The 18,449-nt window shown below is 42.1% G+C and overlaps 2 protein-coding genes across 2 annotated transcripts; both read left to right on the forward strand.

Annotated features, from left to right (window-relative positions):
- Positions 1-1,783: 1,783 nt before the first annotated feature.
- On the forward strand, positions 1,784-4,468 carry LOC117818090 (tripartite motif-containing protein 16-like). The gene has a single exon (XM_034690959.1). The coding sequence runs from the start codon at positions 1,817-1,819 to the stop codon at positions 3,491-3,493; it is 1,677 nt and encodes a 558-aa protein (XP_034546850.1). The 5' UTR covers positions 1,784-1,816; the 3' UTR covers positions 3,494-4,468.
- A 2,219-nt stretch (positions 4,469-6,687) lies between these two features.
- LOC117818073 (tripartite motif-containing protein 16-like) lies at positions 6,688-9,327 on the forward strand. Its single transcript, XM_034690931.1, has one exon. The coding sequence runs from the start codon at positions 6,696-6,698 to the stop codon at positions 8,370-8,372; it is 1,677 nt and encodes a 558-aa protein (XP_034546822.1). The 5' UTR covers positions 6,688-6,695; the 3' UTR covers positions 8,373-9,327.
- The last annotated feature ends 9,122 nt before the right edge of the window (positions 9,328-18,449 follow it).

Genomic DNA, 18,449 nt, shown 5'->3' on the forward strand with positions numbered 1-18,449 from the left:
CTTTCAAACTACAGTCAGAGTTGAAAACAACACAGATTTTAAGAAGACAAGTTGTTTTTTCCTGCTAGTTTTTAAAGCTTGACACTTTAAAAGTGGAGAGAGGAGAGAGTCAGATCTTGTTGATTAGCTTCAGGTGCATTCCTCAAAGACATCTAATCGAACCGGTGCAGATAAAGAGGATAAGTGTTGAGTGACAAAGTATCAGCCAAGGATGACTTCAGTAAAAACTGGAGTAGCAGTTAAAACTAATTCTGTGTCCGATCCATCTCTGATCCATAAGGGGCACCTGATCTGATCGTTTCTATTCTAGTCAATGTGTTAACTTCCACTGGATCCTCTGATTCTATTTGGAGAAGTTTTTGGGACAACACTTGTTTGGGAATGAACAACTTTAAGATTTTTGAGGACACTTCTGTTAGGACTAAAGGATTTTTGTTGCCAAGGAGGACTTTTGGAGGCTGCTGCATTTAAGTGGACATTTTTCTGTCTATGTTTTTGATTTGTTAAGGGAGGGTTTGTGTGAATAAACCAGCCTAGTTTATTGCAGCTATATTTGTTTACTGGCTGTTTTATGCACAATTATAACGGGGGTTCAAGAGGTACCAGTAACAGCCAAATTCCATCAGATCCCTGTCCGGTCCGTCTCCGATCCTTCACAGCACCGAATCGGATTGCCGGTTTCTATTCTAGTCAATGTGTTAACTTCCACTGGATCCGCTCCGTTGCGTTCCGGCTGCGTCTCTGATCCAGCAGGTCGGAGCCGTCCGGATCAGAGACGCAAGACTTCTATTGTTGCCGGATGCCGGAGCACGACGCATCAATCTCAACAGAGCAGAGGGAGCGGGACAGGAAGTCAGGTTTCACCAAAACAAAATGAAAACATCCGGTTCATTTTCAGAATAAAACACTCTGTGTTATCACCAGATCGTATTTCACTTAACTACAACAACAAACCGAAGTCATGATGAGCGGAGCCAGGCCTGGAGTCAACAGGTCAGAGGTTTTCAGAGGACCAGAAAGACAACATGGATGAGGAGAGGAGGAGGAAAACCTCGGTCACATGACTCCAGCTGTCCGGCGGTCCTGCTCCGTACTGTGTCCTAAAAACGCAACCGGTGGGTGTTGACAGACGAGGGATCACAGAAACAAACTGAAAACGGATCTGGTGGAAGTCTGATATAATTTAGATGTGCAGCATTTATTTTGAATTTTACTTTGCACACTAAGACAGATAATGAGGGAACCTGCAGCTATTACAGGAAAAGCATGTGCTTTCTGTTGACATTCTTTGTGTTTGTTTTGTGAAGGAAAACCAGTTTAAAGAATCAAATCTGCATGAGTCTGACTGGATGGACCTGACGTCACCAGAGCATGTTCGTCTTACAGAGAGGAAATGAGGCAGAGATGCAGGTTTCTCTGGTAATGCAGCTGAAGCTCACTGAAGCAGAGGAGGACAACTATGACACATTGATCAACACTACTTGTGTAATAGTTAATGTTTACACAAAGGGACCAAAGTTGAACCTTTCCTTCCTCGTTCATTCAGAGCTCAAAGTTTACAGCGCTGCTCCTCTTCCTGAAATGTAGAAATGCTTGATAACCCCTCCCTCGTCTCTCACACAGCCAGCTCCACTCTGCACATCAACTCTTGTTCCCTCCCCTTCAGATCTATAGTTGCAGGATGGGTGTAACCAACATGGTGGTGAGCTGACAGGCCTCTGATCCTGCTCAAACACATGCTGTTGAGATCAGAGCTCAGACTAGTTTCACTTCTCAGGAAGTGAACCTCAGTCAGTTGTGGACAGCGAGTGTTGAAATGGCGCATAAAGGAGTTCAGCTGGACCGGGAATCCTTCTCTTGTTCCATCTGTTTGGATCTACTGAAGGATCCGGTGACTGTTCCCTGTGGACACAGCTACTGCATGGACTGTATTAAAGCCCACTGGGATACAGAGGAGGAGAAGGAGAGCTACAGCTGCCCTCAGTGTAGGCACACCTTCACCTCGAGGCCTGTCCTGCTGAAAAACACCATGCTGGAGATGGCACTGCAGGAACTGAAGAAGACCGGACTCCTAGCTGCTCCTGAGGACCCCTCCTATGCTGGACCTGAAGATGTGGCCTGTGACTTCTGCACCGGGAGGAAACTCAAAGCCCTCAAGTCCTGTCTGCAGTGTCTGGCTTCTTACTGCCAGAAACACCTTCAGCCTCATTTTGAAATCGCTCCATTGAAGAAACACAAGCTGGTGGAGCCCTCCAAGAAGCTCCAGGAGAACGTCTGCTCTCGTCACGATGAGGTGATGAAGATGTTCTGTCGTACTGATCAGCAGTCTATCTGTTATCTCTGCTCTGTGGACGATCACAAAGGCCACGACACGGTCTCAGCTGCAGCAGAGCGGAGCGAGAAGCAGAGAGAGCTGGAGGAGAGTCGACTAAACATCCAGCAGAGAATCCAGGACAGAGAGAAAGATGTGGAGCAGCTTCAACAGGAGGTGGAGGCTATCAACGGCTCCGCTGATAAAGCAGTGGAGCACAGTGAGGAGATGTTCACCCAGCTGATCCGTCTCATGGAGGAACGACGCTCTGACGTGAGGCAGCGGGTCAGATCCCAGCAGGAAACTGAAGTGAGTCGAGTCAGAGAGCTTCAGGAGAAGCTGGAGCAGGAGATCACTGAGCTGAAGAGGAGAGACGCTGAGCTGCAGAAGCTGGCACACACAGAGGACCCCAACCAGTTTCTACACAGCTACCCCTCACTGTCAGGACTCAGTGGACCTGCAGACTCATCCAGCATCAAGACCCGTCCTCTCAGGTACTTTGAGGATGTGACAGCAGCTGTGTCAGAAGTCAGAGATCAACTACAGGAGGTCCTGAGAGAGAAGTGGACCAACGTCTCGCAGGCAGCGACTGAAGTGGATACTTTACTGTCAGAACCACCAGAGCCCAAGACCAGAGCTGGGTTCTTAAGATACTCACGTGGAGTCACACTGGATCCAAACACAGCAGACACACGGCTGTTATTATCTGATGGGAACAGAAGAGCAACACGGAAACAACAACCTCAGTCTTATTCTAGTCACCCAGACAGATTCACAGGTCGGTGTCAGGTCCTGAGTAGAGAGAGTCTGAGCGGACGTTGTTACTGGGAGGTGGAGTGGAGAGGGGGCGGAGTTTGGGTAGCAGTCGCATACAAGAATATCAGCAGAGCAGGATACTCAGATGATTGTAGATTTGGATTCAATGATAAATCTTGGAGGTTAGAGTGTAACAACAACAGTTATAACTTTAGGTACAACAAAGTCAACACTCCTGTCTCAGGTCCTCAGTCCTCCAGAGTAGGAGTGTACCTGGATCACAGAGCAGGTATTCTGTCCTTCTACAGCGTCTCTGAAACCATGACTCTCCTCCACAGAGTCCAGACCACATTCACTCAGCCCCTCTATGCTGGACTAAGGTTTGTCAATAATGAAGACACTGCTGAGTTCTGTGATCTCCAATAAAAACCTTCAAGTCCATTCAGACCAAATATGAGCAACAAGAGGATTTCAAAGCTGCATGGTTCTGGTCTGATGGTTCTCCCTCCAAGAACTCTCTGTGCTTCAGGTCTTCATGCCGGCTTTGTGAGTCTTTTTGGAGCTGCTGCTTTTGTAGACGCTTTAAGGGATGAGGACAGGGATGCTGGATTATTTGCAACAGTTGGGTTTCTATTTTTGATGAAGCTTCAAAAAAAGAAAAAAAAAACAGCTCTGTGTGAAATGTTTGTGTTCCACAGGATGGGAAGATCTTTATTTGTTGTTTGCTTGTTGATCACACTTCATGAATTTTGAGCCTCTATGGTTAAAATGATGTTTGTTTTATTTTGTAGAGGCTTTTATTTTGAAAGGGCTTCAGTGTGGGGGGCAGGTTTTGCAGGTATGAAGCGTTAGAAAAGACTTGAAAACATGACAAAGTGAAAAGCAGGAGCTTCTTTCTGATCCTAAATCAAAGGATGTAAAGTCTGCAGATGAAAATATCATCTCTAACATGTCAGAATGTTCATGTTTCTACATTCAGGATCCTGTTTTTATTGAGTCCAATCAGCTGATCAAACAAGTCCTTTTCATTCTTTGTTCAACTGATGAAGACTTTAATACTCACATCAATAATTAGGATTGTTGGACTTCTCTTAGATTGTACAGATGAACTTTCTGACTTCAGGTTTGTTGCTGATTGAGCTAACTGCAGCAGATATTCCTGTCTGCTTCTTTTGGATCAGTGGATTTGGAAAGACGTCTACACTCACACTCTTTTTTTTTGTGGCGGATCCAAAAAATGTTGTTTTTCACAAATGGATGTACAGATGAGGTTCAGTGAGGTTTGATAGAAGTGTATTAATAATCACATGGATTTGTAAAAGCTCTTTTCTGTTGGTGGTGGATTATTTGAGACTGTTGTCATTTTTGTGAAGCTTTAATAAATGCAGATAAAAAACGTCACCTGAGCAAGATGTGTGTTTGATGGTATTCAGAACAAGAGGAGGAGACGCATCGTCCATCTTTATCCATTTATAAATACACTAAACGGTCAAAGCAGTCAGAAGAAAAGTGTCCAGGTAATGTACAGCTGCTGTGAATAGAGCAGGGGCGTGTCCAGAGGGGGAAGCAGGGGCCCCTCTTGAAATCTCACTGATGGTCCGAGGTGTAACTTCAAAATCCTACTCAATGATTGATCATGTGGCTCGTCAGAGGTGGGATTTAATGTCCAATTGAACTTTTCAGACTGTGTTGTGACAGGCTGCTGTAGTTTACTTTGCTTTTCAATGAAGCACATTTCTTTTTGTCGGTACTGGAAGAAGAATTCTCAACACCAGGAGAGGAACCAGTCCAACAGATGATGTTAGCAAACTCCTGCAACAGATCCGTGTTCACAGGTCTTCACTCTGTTGTGGTTTCAGCTCCAAGCTCTAAGAGAGACACTCAACTTATTTAAATTCATATAACACCGTTCATACATTCAAGCATGCAGCCCAAAGTGCTTCACTAACGACATAGGAAAGTGATATGAAATACTTAAAATCATTACAATAAATCAATAAATAAAATCAGATGAATTGAATAAAATCATTAAAATTAAATCATTAAAAATTTAATCAGAAAATTTTAATTAAATCATTGCAATTAATCAATAAAATAAAATCATGAAGTTTAAATTAAATAATTACAACAAATCAATCACATAAAATAAGACAAATTAAATAAAATCAATAAAATCAATACATTTAATTAAATCAGAAAAATTAAATCAGAAAAATTGAATCAGGAAATTTTCCTAAAATCATTACAATAAATCAATAAAATAAATCAAAATATATTAAATAAAATCAATACAATAAATCAGAAAAATTAAATCAGAAATATTACATCAGAAATGTTAAATTAAATCATTACAATAAATCAATCACATAAAATAGGACAAATTAAATAAAAATATTACAATAAGTCAATAAAATAAAATCAGAATTTTTGTATAAGAATATTACAATAAATCAAAAATATTAAAACAGAAAAATTAAATGAAATGAGTACAATGTAATCAGAAATTTAATAAAATCATTACAATAAATCAATATAATAAATCAATAAACTAAAGGCAGAAAATTGAATAAATGCATTAAAATAAATCAATGAAATAAAATTAGATAAACAACAGAAAATAAAATAATCTAAAAATAAAAATGAAGCTAAAACAATGGTAATAATGGTAATGATGCAGTCCAGGGCTAAAAATAAATGACTCCAAATTAAAAGGGTAAATCTGAAGTTCATTTTTAAAAACACCCAGAGATCTCATCGTTTAAAAGTCCAGAGGCAGAGAGTTTCACAGTTTAGGGGCATAAAAACAGAAAGCTCTCTCTTTGTGAGGGACATTTAAAAAGGGAAGCATTCGAGGACCTCAGTGATCGTGGTGGAACATAAAATGACAAGAGATCTGAATCTAAGACAAACAGGTAACCAGTGCAGAGTCTGAAAACTTTTGGGGTGAACCAGTAAAAAGGGAGTTACAATAATCAACACGATTGGTGATAAAAGCAGGAAGTCAAATGTCTGCGTCTTTCTGTGAAACAAAACGTCTGACTGTTACAATATTTCTAAAGATGATAAAATGAAGAAGTTAAGAACTTGTTAAAATGAGCATTCAGACTAAAATCTGAATCTAAAACCAGTTTAAGGAATCAAATCTGCATGAGTGTGACTGGATGGACCTGAGGTCACCAGAGCATGTTCGTCTTACAGAGAGGAAATGAGGCAGAGATGCAGGTTTCTCTGGTAATGCAGCTGAAGCTCACTGAAGCAGAGGAGGACAACTATGACACATTGATCAACACTACTTGTGTAATAGTTAATGTTTACACAAAGGGACCAAAGTTGAACCTTTCCTTCCTCGTTCATTCAGAGCACAAAGTTTACAGCGCTGCTCCTCTTCCTGAAATGTAGAAATGCTTGATAACCCCTCCCTCGTCTCTCACACAGCCAGCTCCACTCTGCACATCAACTCTTGTTCCCTCCCCTTCAGATCTACAAATGCAGGATGGGTGTAACCAACATGGTGGTGAGCTGACAGGCCTCTGATCCTGCTCAAACACATGCTGTTGAGATCAGAGCTCAGACTAGTTTCACTTCTCAGGAAGTGAACCTCAGTCAGTCGCTGACAGCGAGTGTTGAAATGGCGCATAAAGGAGTTCAGCTGGACCGGGAATCCTTCTCTTGTTCCATCTGTTTGGATCTACTGAAGGATCCGGTGACTGTTCCCTGTGGACACAGCTACTGCATGGACTGTATTAAAGCCCACTGGGATACAGAGGAGGAGAAGGAGAGCTACAGCTGCCCTCAGTGTAGGCACACCTTCACCTCGAGGCCTGTCCTGCTGAAAAACACCATGCTGGAGATGGCACTGCAGGAACTGAAGAAGACCGGACTCCTAGCTGCTCCTGAGGACCCCTCCTATGCTGGACCTGAAGATGTGGCCTGTGACTTCTGCACCGGGAGGAAACTCAAAGCCCTCAAGTCCTGTCTGCAGTGTCTGGCTTCTTACTGCCAGAAACACCTTCAGCCTCATTTTGAAATCGCTCCATTGAAGAAACACAAGCTGGTGGAGCCCTCCAAGAAGCTCCAGGAGAACGTCTGCTCTCGTCACGATGAGGTGATGAAGATGTTCTGTCGTACTGATCAGCAGTCTATCTGTTATCTCTGCTCTGTGGACGATCACAAAGGCCACGACACGGTCTCAGCTGCAGCAGAGCGGAGCGAGAAGCAGAGAGAGCTGGAGGAGAGTCGACTAAACATCCAGCAGAGAATCCAGGACAGAGAGAAAGATGTGGAGCAGCTTCAACAGGAGGTGGAGGCTATCAACGGCTCCGCTGATAAAGCAGTGGAGCACAGTGAGGAGATGTTCACCCAGCTGATCCGTCTCATGGAGGAACGACGCTCTGACGTGAGGCAGCGGGTCAGATCCCAGCAGGAAACTGAAGTGAGTCGAGTCAGAGAGCTTCAGGAGAAGCTGGAGCAGGAGATCACTGAGCTGAAGAGGAGAGACGCTGAGCTGCAGAAGCTGGCACACACAGAGGACCCCAACCAGTTTCTACACAGCTACCCCTCACTGTCAGGACTCAGTGGACCTGCAGACTCATCCAGCATCAAGACCCGTCCTCTCAGGTACTTTGAGGATGTGACAGCAGCTGTGTCAGAAGTCAGAGATCAACTACAGGAGGTTCTGAGAGAGAAGTGGACCAACGTCTCACAGGCAGCGACTGAAGTGGATGCATTATTGTTAGAACCACCAGAGCCCAAGACCAGAGCTGGGTTCTTAAGATACTCACGTGGAGTCACACTGGATCCAAACACAGCACACACACAGCTGTTATTATCTGATGGGAACAGAAGAGCAACACGGAAACAACAACAACAGTCTTATTCTAGTCACCCAGACAGATTCACAGGTTATCCTCAGGTCCTGAGTAGAGAGAGTCTGAGCGGACGTTGTTACTGGGAGGTGGAGTGGAGAGGGGGCGGAGTTCATGTAGCAGTCGCATACAAGAATATCAGCAGAGCAGGACGCTCACATGATTGTTGTTTTGGATTCAATGATAAATCTTGGAGGTTAGATTGTTACAACAACAGTTATGAGTTTAAGTACAACAAAGTCAAGACTCCTGTCTCAGGTCCTCAGTCCTCCAGAGTAGGAGTGTACCTGGATCACAGAGCAGGTATTCTGTCCTTCTACAGCGTCTCTGAAACCATGACTCTCCTCCACAGAGTCCAGACCACATTCACTCAGCCCCTCTATGCTGGACTAACGTTTCAGAGTATTGAAGACACTGCTGAGTTCTGTGAACTCCAATAAAAACCTTCAAGTCCATTCAGACCAAATATGAGCAACAAGAGGATTTCAAAGCTGCATGGTTCTGGTCTGATGGTTCTCCCTCCAAGAACTCTCTGTGCTTCAGGTCTTCATGCCGGCTTTGTGAGTCTTTTTGGAGCTGCTGCTTTTGTAGACGCTTTAAGGGATGAGGACAGTGATGCTGGATTATTTGCAACAGTTGGGTTTCTATTTTTGATGAAGCTTCAAAAAAAGAAAAAAAAAACAGCTCTGTGTGAAATGTTTGTGTTCCACAGGATGGGAAGATCTTTATTTGTTATTTGCTTGTTGATCACACTTCATGAATTTTGAGCCAACGATGTTTGTTTTATTTTGTAGAGGCTTTTATTTTGAAAGGGCTTCAGTGTGGGGGGGCAGGTTTTGCAGGTATGAAGCGTTAGAAAAGACTTGAAAACATGACAAAGTGAAAAGCAGGAGCTTCTTTCTGATCCTAAATCAAAGGATGTAAAGTCTGCAGATGAAAATATCATCTCTAACATGTCAGAATGTTCATGTTTCTACATTCAGGATCCTGTTTTTATTGAGTCCAATCAGCTGATCAAACAAGTCCTTTTCATTCTTTGTTCAACTGATGAAGACTTTAATACTCACATCAATAATTAGGATTGTTGGACTTCTCTTAGATTGTACAGATGAACTTTCTGACTTCAGGTTTGTTGCTGATTGAGCTAACTGCAGCAGATATTCCTGTCTGCTTCTTTTGGATCAGTGGATTTGGAAAGACGTCTACACTCACACTTTTTTTTTTTGGTGGCGGATCCAAAAATGTTGTTTTCCACAAATGGATGTACAGATGAGGTTCAGTGAGGTTTGATAGAAGTGTATTAATAATCACATGGATTCGTAAAAGCTCTTTTCTGTTGGTGGTGGATTATTTGAGACTGTTGTCATTTTTGTGAAGCTTTAATAAATGCAGAAAAAAAACATCACCTGAGCAAGATGTGTGTTTGATGGTATTCAGAACAAGAGGAGGAGACGCATCGTCCATCTTTATCCATTTATAAATACACTAAACGGTCAAAGCAGTCAGAAGAAAAGTGTCCAGGTAATGTACAGCTGCTGTGAATAGAGCAGGGGCGTGTCCAGAGGGGGAAGCAGGGGCCCCTCTTGAAATCTCACTGATGGTCCGAGGTGCAACTTCAAAATCCTACTCAATGATTGATCATGTGGCTCGTCAGAGGTGGGATTTAATGTTCAATTGAACTTTTCAGACTGTGTTGTGACAGGCTGCTGTAGTTTACTTTGCTTTTCAATGAAGCACATTTCTTTTAGTCGGTACTGGAAGAAGAATTCTCAACACCAGGAGAGGAACCAGTCCAACAGATGATGTTAGCAAACTCCTGAAACAGATCCGTGTTCACAGGTCTTCACTCTGTTGTGGTTTCAGCTCCAAGCTCTAAGAGAGACACTCAACTTATTTAAATGTATATAACACCGTTCATACATTCAAGCATGCAGCCCAAAGTGCTTCACTAACGACATAGGAAAGTGATATGAAATACTTAAAATCATTAAAATTAAATCAGAAAAATTAAATTCAATCATTACAATAAATCAATAAAATAAAACCATAAGAATGTAATTAAATCATTAAAATAAATCTATAAAATGAATCAGAAAAATTAAATTAAATCACAATAATTAATAAAATAAATCAATAAAATTAAATCAGAAAAATTAAATTAAATCATTACAATAAATCATAAAATAAAACCAGAAAACTTAAATAAAATTAGTTCAATAAATCAATAAATTAATACCCGAAAAATTTAATAAATCATGACAATAAATCAACAAATTTAAATCAGAAAAAAATAGTAAATCATTACAATAAATCATCAATAAAATAAGACAAATTAATAATATCATTACAATAAATCAATACAATAAATCAATAACTAAAGGCATAATATTAAATAAATTCATTGAAATAAATCAATAAAATATAGTTAGATAAATACCAGAAATGAAATGCCCTCCGTGCTGCATCCTGAAAACGCATCTTGTGGGTGTTGACGGATGAGAGAGCACGGAGGCAGTGGATCGGAGACGGACCGACACGCATCTGGTGGAAGTCCCGGGTAAGAGTCATCAGTTTTGCAGGTAAATGTGGGAAAAGAGAAGAGGTCCGAGGATAGATCCTTGAGGAACCCCGTGGCCCAAATTCACTGTAAAGGGTATTCAAGGGCAGCTATGAATCCAAAACAAGAAAGGCAAGTTAAGGTGATGTAGTTCTGCACAAAGCTCCATCACCAGGCTTGGAATTAATTTAAGATTTTAATAGTGTTACAGCAAGCTACTGAAGTTCAAATGAGCTTGAAGTTAAACCCTTTAAGGTTAAACGCTGATCCAATCGGCCTGAAAGCTCCTTCTCATCTCAGTCCATTGATAATGATAAACACTCCTTATCGAGTCTCTCAGATTGTTCAGAGTCTCTGCCCGGTATCTCGTTCTCTAATTATCTTTTGCCAAGTATCCCATAATGCTCTGCGGTGATTACTGTGACGTCGACTCGTGAGGGGATGCAGGATATGAGCATGAAGCGGCAATAATCGCTTTATTCCTCGAACACAGAGACGCACTTACAAACGCTCTTCAGAACCGACGTGGGTTTGTGTGAGAGACACAGAGAGAAAATGACAAAGAGGGGATGACAAAATGCTCGCGTCTGGATGTCTGAGATTTTGTGGAGACTGTAGTGTGATGGGATGAAGAAATAGTGTTTGTGTGAAAGAGAGAAACAGCGATAGAGTGATGGCACTGAGATAAAGGTGCAATAGTCTGTGTCTTTCAGAGTTCCTCTACAACAAAAGGAGCTCTTATCGGACCCAGTCAGCAACTTTCTGCCAGATCCTGACACCACCTGATAAGTGAACAAACACACACACCTCTGTGCGTGTGTGTTTGTCTGAGGGTAAAACACAATGCATACCCAAAGCTACACACAGAGTTTGATTGCCTGGAGGTCTGAATCATATTATCAGGACATAGAGGAATATTGTTGTTTACTTGTTTTAGGTGTATGAAGGAATACAGTTCCCTGAATTACTTCTTCTTTCAAAATCACAACTTCAAATTACTAAAGTTAGCTTTCATAATAAGCAATGATTCAGGGTTGGAAGTTTCTCTTACATGCAGTACTAAACTTTTCTTTATGATAAAGCTTAGGGCTGGCTCAGACTTGGACCAGCTCTTAGTTATGCTGCTATATAGGCTTAGACTGACACACTGGGATCCTGTATTTCCCTCTCTCTCCTCTGTCTGCCTGTCTCTTACTTTAACACTACCTGTCCCATTAAAGTTACTAACCATAGACTTTTCTGGAGTCCCTGAGCTCCCTTGTCTCGTAGGTTCCTCTGGATCTCTGCTGCTGTGGACGTGCCAGACTCCAGCTGCTACAACTACTACTATATGTCTCCCCACTATCATCTCTCTCTCTCTTCATCTCCCTCTATCCCTCTCTCCAACACGGTCTCAGCAGATGTGTGTCTAACATGAGTCTGGTCCTGCTGGAGGTTTCTGCCTGTTAAAGGAAGTTTGTCCTTGCCACTGTAACTTGCTAAATTCCTTTCTTTCTTTCTTTCTTTCTTTCTTTCTTTCTTTCTTTCTTTCTTTCTTTCTTTCTTTCTTTCTTTCTTTCTTTCTTTCTTTCTTTCTTTCTTTCTTTCTTTCTTTCTCTCCTTTTTTCCTTTCCTTCTGTCCTTTCCTTCTGTCCTTTCCTTCACCATTTATTCTCCTCTGTTTCTTTCTTCTGGTCTCCCTCTCTTCTCTCTTTTCTAACACCTTTCTGGAGTCCCTGAGCTCCCTTGTCTCGTAGGTTCCTCTGGATCTCTGCTGCTGTGGACGTGCCAGACTCCAGCTGCTACAACTACTACTATCCGTCTCTCCACTATCATCTCTCTCTCTCTTCATCTCCCTCTATCCCTCACTCAAACACGGTCTCAGCAGATGTGTGTCTAACATGAGTCTGGTCCTGCTGGAGGTTTCTGCCTGTTAAAGGAAGTTTGTCCTTGCCACTGTAACTTGCTAAATTTTGCAAAGTGCTCTGCTCATGGTGGATTAAGATGAGATCAGACTGAGTCCTGTCTGGAAGATGGGACTGGATCTTATCCGGTCTTGATGTTAGATCGACGATTGAGGATATCTTGCAGGAAAACAAATAAATGTATACTTTTTCATTGCCTGATGAACTCACAAACTTTCCTTCTCTACCAACCAGCTCTGATGGGACTGGATCTTATCCTGTCTTGATGTTGGGTCTTTGTTAATAATAGAACATAGAGTACGGTCTAGACCTGCTCTGTTTGGAAAGAGTCTTGAGGTAACGTTTGTATTTATTTTTTGGGGGGGTGCCAAAATCAACACAAAAAGAAATGTCCTCACAGGAGCTTTAAACTGTTATTGAAATGAGTACTGCAAAAAAAAAAGATAAATGAATGACTTAGATTTGGTGTAATCAAAAAGAGCAGTGTCTGCAGTATTCAAACACATCAGTGAACTACACTCATCTGCAAACCTTCAGTTCATCATCATTTTCACTAAGTTAGTTTTGTGACAATTCAGAGCAAGGCTGGGTCTCAGGTGCAGAGACAAATCCAGGACACCAAATGCAGTTCAGGAGACAACATTTTTTTACTTACCAGCCCATAGCAGGTCAGTCAGGGAAGGCAGATAAATCCAGTGAGGGCTAATCCAGAAAACCAAAAACCAAGAACCAAGCAAAAGTCAGAAAACCGGCAAGCACACATGAGAAGAGGAAGGCTGAAGAGCATGAGCTGGAAAAGGGGAACAGGTGTGTTTGGAAGAAAGGTGGGAAACAGAACAATGGAAGGAAGTAAAAACAACAGGATTACCAAATAAAACAGGAAGTGAACACATGATTATAGACTAATCCAACCCCTCCATCACTTACTTTAACTCTGCCTGTCCCTTTGAAAGTTACTAACCATAGACTTTTCTGGAGTCCCTGAGCTCCCTTGTCTCGTAGGTTCCTCTGAGCTGCCGTAGACGTCCTCCTGCTGTGGACGTTCCAGACTCCAGCTGATACGGACGTGCTGGACTCCAGTGGCAACAGCTACTACTACTCGTCTCATCACTATCACCTCTCTCTATTATTCTCCTCTATCCCTCTTTCCAACCCCAACTCGGTCTCAGCAGATGTGTGTCTAACATGAGTCTGGTCCTGCTGGAGGTTTCTGCCTGTTAAAGGAAGTTTGTCCTCACCACTGTAACTAGCTAAATACTGCAAAGTGCAATGCTCATGGTGGATTAAGGTGGGGTCAGACTGAGTCTTACCCTGTCTTGGTGTTGGGTCTCTGTTCAAAATTGGACATAGATTGGTCTAGACCTGCTCTGTTTGTAAAAGCGTCTTGAGATAATGTTTGTTGTGATTTGGTGCAATACAAATAAAGATTGATTGACTGATCATTGGTCATTTTAAATAGAGAAATGCTGATTAAGTCAATGACGGCAACTTTTTTGCACAGCAACAGTGGAGGAGGCTTGTAAAGAGCTGGGGGCTTATAGAGACAGTAGCTTGAGGAGCGCAAATCTTATCATGTAGTTCACAAGACCAGCCCCCGTAAAGTATAACGTCAAGTAATAAGTCAAAGAGTTGTGCACACTTTCTTTAGTTCCTGTTAAATCCAGGCAGGTACAGCTAGTGTCTGTATCCTCCACCATGTTCCTCCACTGCAGCTGCCTTATGTTACCAATATGTTACAGCTCCTCTCCCGTAGATGTTATAGTATTTGTAGGATATGATATGATCATTTTGCAGCGCCTCTTGTCCATGATAGGCGAGGATTACGATGGTCGCAGCATACAGGCTGCAGTAAATGCTCCTATGCACATACTTTGCTTTAATTTCCCATCCATCCCAAACGTCCATTATGGATATTTTTCTCACACAGCCGCTGAAAGTGAGTGACCGGGCTGTTTGTGTCTCTGCATGTGAAAACACTGATATTCTCAATAAGCAAACATATGATGTTATTACTGAGTTAACCACCTGCTGAGCCGAGGCAGACACTTCCTGATGCATTTAATGTTGTTATCACTGTAATCACCGCGTGACGGTTTACACAGCCGGCTCGCTCATTAAACACATGGCCTTCTTCTGTGGGATGTAGCTCCTCGGCCACTTCAGCATGCTGAGGATGATATTTCACACATAAATGTGACATTTCGTTTAAATGTGAGTTGAGGCGTTTACATTTCTTTGGCACCTTTTATGTTAGTCTTTGTTTCCACTATAGAAACATGTGGGAAACTTTGCAAGAGGCATAGATGCTTACGTTGAGAGAGCTCCACACTCCTACACGAGGAGGCCTTTTAAACATCCACCCTCTCAAAACTTAGCCTTAACAGTCATGTTTGCAGAACAACATCAAATCAAACTAATGTTGTTGGACTACATATGATAAGATGTTTGCAACAATCAGCTTGTTATTTAAGCTTTGTTCCTATTTCTACGTTCAGAAGATATTGTCATTTATCGGTATATTTGGATAGGCATCGTCAAACCCCAAGAACCCTGACACAGGACTTCCACCAGATCTGTGTCCGGTCCGTCTCTGATCTGAGGCGGTCCTGCAGGTACGCAACCGGTGGGTGCTGACGGATGAAAGAGCAGGACCGCCAGACAGCTGGAGTCATGCGACCGAGGTTTTCCCGCTGTAATCACTGAATCAAGGATTCTCCTCCTCCTCCTCTCCTCATCCATGTTGTCTTTCTGGTCCTCTGAAAACCTCTGACCTGTTGACTCCAGGCCTGGCTCCGCTCATCATGACTTTGGTTTGTTGTTGTAGTTAAGTGAAATACGATCTGGTGATAACACAGAGTGTTTTATTCTGAAAATTAACCGGATGTTTTCATTTTGTTTTGGTGAAACCTGACTTCCTGTCCCGCTCCATCTGCTCTGTTGAGATTGATGCGTCGTGCTCTGGCATCCAGCAGAAATAGAAGTCTTGTGTATCTGATCCGGAGGACTCCGACCTGCAGGATCAGAGATGCAGCCGGAACGGAGTGGATCCAGTGGAAGTTAACACATTGACTAGAATAGAAACCGATCAGATTCAAATCCTTTTAATATTAAGACACTGAACAATAGAGCAGGTCTCGACCAAACTCTTTCTTTACATTATTATTTTGTGCTGTTCATTGCATCCATGATCTGGCTGGCACACACTTACATTATGGTGACGTATGCTAGCTTTATATGGAAGTAAATTTGCATCCTCCTGGTCAAAGATTCAGTATTAAGAATTGTTTTCTTTTTAACTGAATTTATCAGCCATCTCATCTTTAATTTCCCTCATTTGTAACCATGCATAATAGTTTTTTAACATTTGTTTTCACTGTTACTGAAACAAATTGAAAGAAGTAGAAAGCCGACTGTGTAAAAAGATGGATGATGTGGCAGGACCCCAAAATTGAAGCCAAAACTTTAGCACTCCACCTGAAGTATAGGTCCTAATCTCCTCCATGATGACAGATAGGTCAAACTATACAATCAAAATATACCACAAATGAAGTTGTTAAACACAAAGTTCATGCTGTTGTGTTAAGTTCTTATCATGCTAATTAACATCGGACTTCCACCAGATCCGTGTCCTCCTCCTCTCCTCATCCACGTTGTCTTTCTGGTCCTCTGAAAACCTCTGACCTGTTGACTCCAGGCCTGGCTCCGCTCATCATGACTTTGGTTTGTTGTTGTAGTTAAGTGAAATACGATCTGGTGATAACACAGAGTGTTTTATTCTGAAAATTAACCGGATGTTTTCATTTTGTTTTGGTGAAACCTGACTTCCTGTCCCCGCTCCATCTGCTCTGTTGAGATTGATGTGTCGTGTTCCGGCATCCGGCACAAACAGAAGTCTTGTGTATCTGATCTGGAGGGCTCGGGCCTGCCGGATCAGAGACGCAGCCGGAACGCAACGGAGTGGATCCAGTGGAAGTTAACACATTGACTAGAATAGAAACCGGCAATCAGATCCGGTGCTGTGACGGATCGTAGACTGGATATGGATCTGGTGGAATTTGGCCGTTACTGGTACCTCTTGAACCCCCATTATGATTGTGCATAAAACATCCAGTTACCAAATATAGCTGCAATAAACTAGGCTTGTTTATTCACACAAACCCCCTTAACAAATCAAAAACATAGACAGAAAAATGTCCACTTAAATGCAGCAGCCTCCAAAAGTCCTCCTTGGCAACAAATATCCTAATCGTCCCAACAGAAATGTCCTCAAAAATCTTAAAGTTGTTGATTCCCAAACAAGTGTTGTCCCAAGAAAAAGAATTGGACTCACCAGTCCTGGTCTTGAGTTCAGCTTTAGTCCGGCACAGAGTCCTCCTGATGTCCCAATTGTCCTGGTCCTCACAAACGTGGAAAAGTAATCCCTTTCCTTTCATTTGCAGTCGAAGAAACACCATAAAAATCAGCACATGAAGCCTTTTCCTCTCCCACCCTGGTTTTCTCTCTTCCTTCTCCACCAAACATCTCACCTTCTATCTATGTTCTCCTGAAGCCCCGCCCCCAGCTGCACACCTGCCTCACTCCCCAGTAGACCTCCACGGATTAGCTAGGCTGTGAGACTGCACCACTGCACTTTTTTCATCATTTTTATTCATTTATTTATTTCTTATTTTATCTTTCTTTATATTCATACTATAATATTCTTCTTTACTGTGTATAACAGCAACTGTAATGACAACATTTAATAAATAAAGTACGGTGAACTTACTTCAAACATTAAGATAATGAACGATGATCGTGAACATTTCAGTCTGTGTGATCTGAACTTTGATCTAACTCATCTCAGTGAACTTGCACAACCCTGCACCAAATTATAAAATAGTCTTTATGTTTTCTCAACATAAAGCACTTTGGGACGTCTTTATCTGTGAAAAGCACTCAATAAATCTAGCTTTTGCTTTGCTTTGATTGCAGCAGTGACATTAAGATGTCAGGTCAAAGTGTGAGCTGCAAGAAATGCATCAAAAGACTGTTCAATTACTCACATTGCAGAGCCTGTGAGCTTACTTTGTGGTGATGTCTTGGTTTCAAATTGACAATGATTCATCATCCATCAGAGTGTCTGCAGATCGTCACCAAACCAGATAATCTTTGCAGTTCTGGTTTAACAGGAAATTATAAAAGGTGTGAACTTTGATGGGAACATTTTTAAATGAATGAAGAAGTCGGTGTGTCTGTTTTAATATTCTTCCCTTCACAGACAAACATGAGACATCCTTCATTCACACTTCCTGCTCACGCTTCTTTACACACCACACTCACACGTTCACTCGTACACACACTTGGAGCAGCGTGTCGTGCATGCTGCTGTGCAAAGACCCCAGCTGTGCAGCCTCTCCTCTCCAACCTGCTGTCAATCATTCCTTCTATACCTGTGATTCAAACACAAACACACACACAGACTGACAACACACCGGGGTCAGGCAGACAGACAGCAGGGTGATTGTATGTCAGCTGATATTGTATTGTATTTGTGCTCTGACATGCATGTCGTCTGCTCTGTGAGGACTGTGATCATCATGCCAGACTGAACCTCAATACTGACGCGAAGTCAACCATGACAAAGGAATAACACACACACTTGCACACACACACACTTGCGCACGCTGCTGCAGTGAATTGTTAAGAGTTCATGAAGGCGGCGGCTTAAAGATGTGTATTTCTCTTAACTTAAACAGCCTTCATTGGATGCATGCTTATAATAAATGATACAAAACACAGCATTGAAATTAGGATAGATAAAGAGGCTCATGGTGTTACATCTGCTGCTCATCCCTCTGAATAAATCAGAGTCTATTCAAATGTGTTCTTTTTTTAAATCCCCCAAAAATGGATTAAACCCAGAGTCGAGTCTTGGCAGGTTGAAATAAGGATTACAGAAGGAAAATAAAATGTGTTGCATATGTCATATTTTAACACAGAGAGGCACCGCTGTCATGTTCAATACTGAAACTGACTTTTTAACAGGTGTGTGTGTTGTTTCTGTGGACCAGAGGAGC

Source organism: Notolabrus celidotus, chromosome 8 (genome assembly GCF_009762535.1).
Source record: "Notolabrus celidotus isolate fNotCel1 chromosome 8, fNotCel1.pri, whole genome shotgun sequence".
NCBI classification, from domain to species: Eukaryota; Metazoa; Chordata; class Actinopteri; order Labriformes; family Labridae; genus Notolabrus; species Notolabrus celidotus.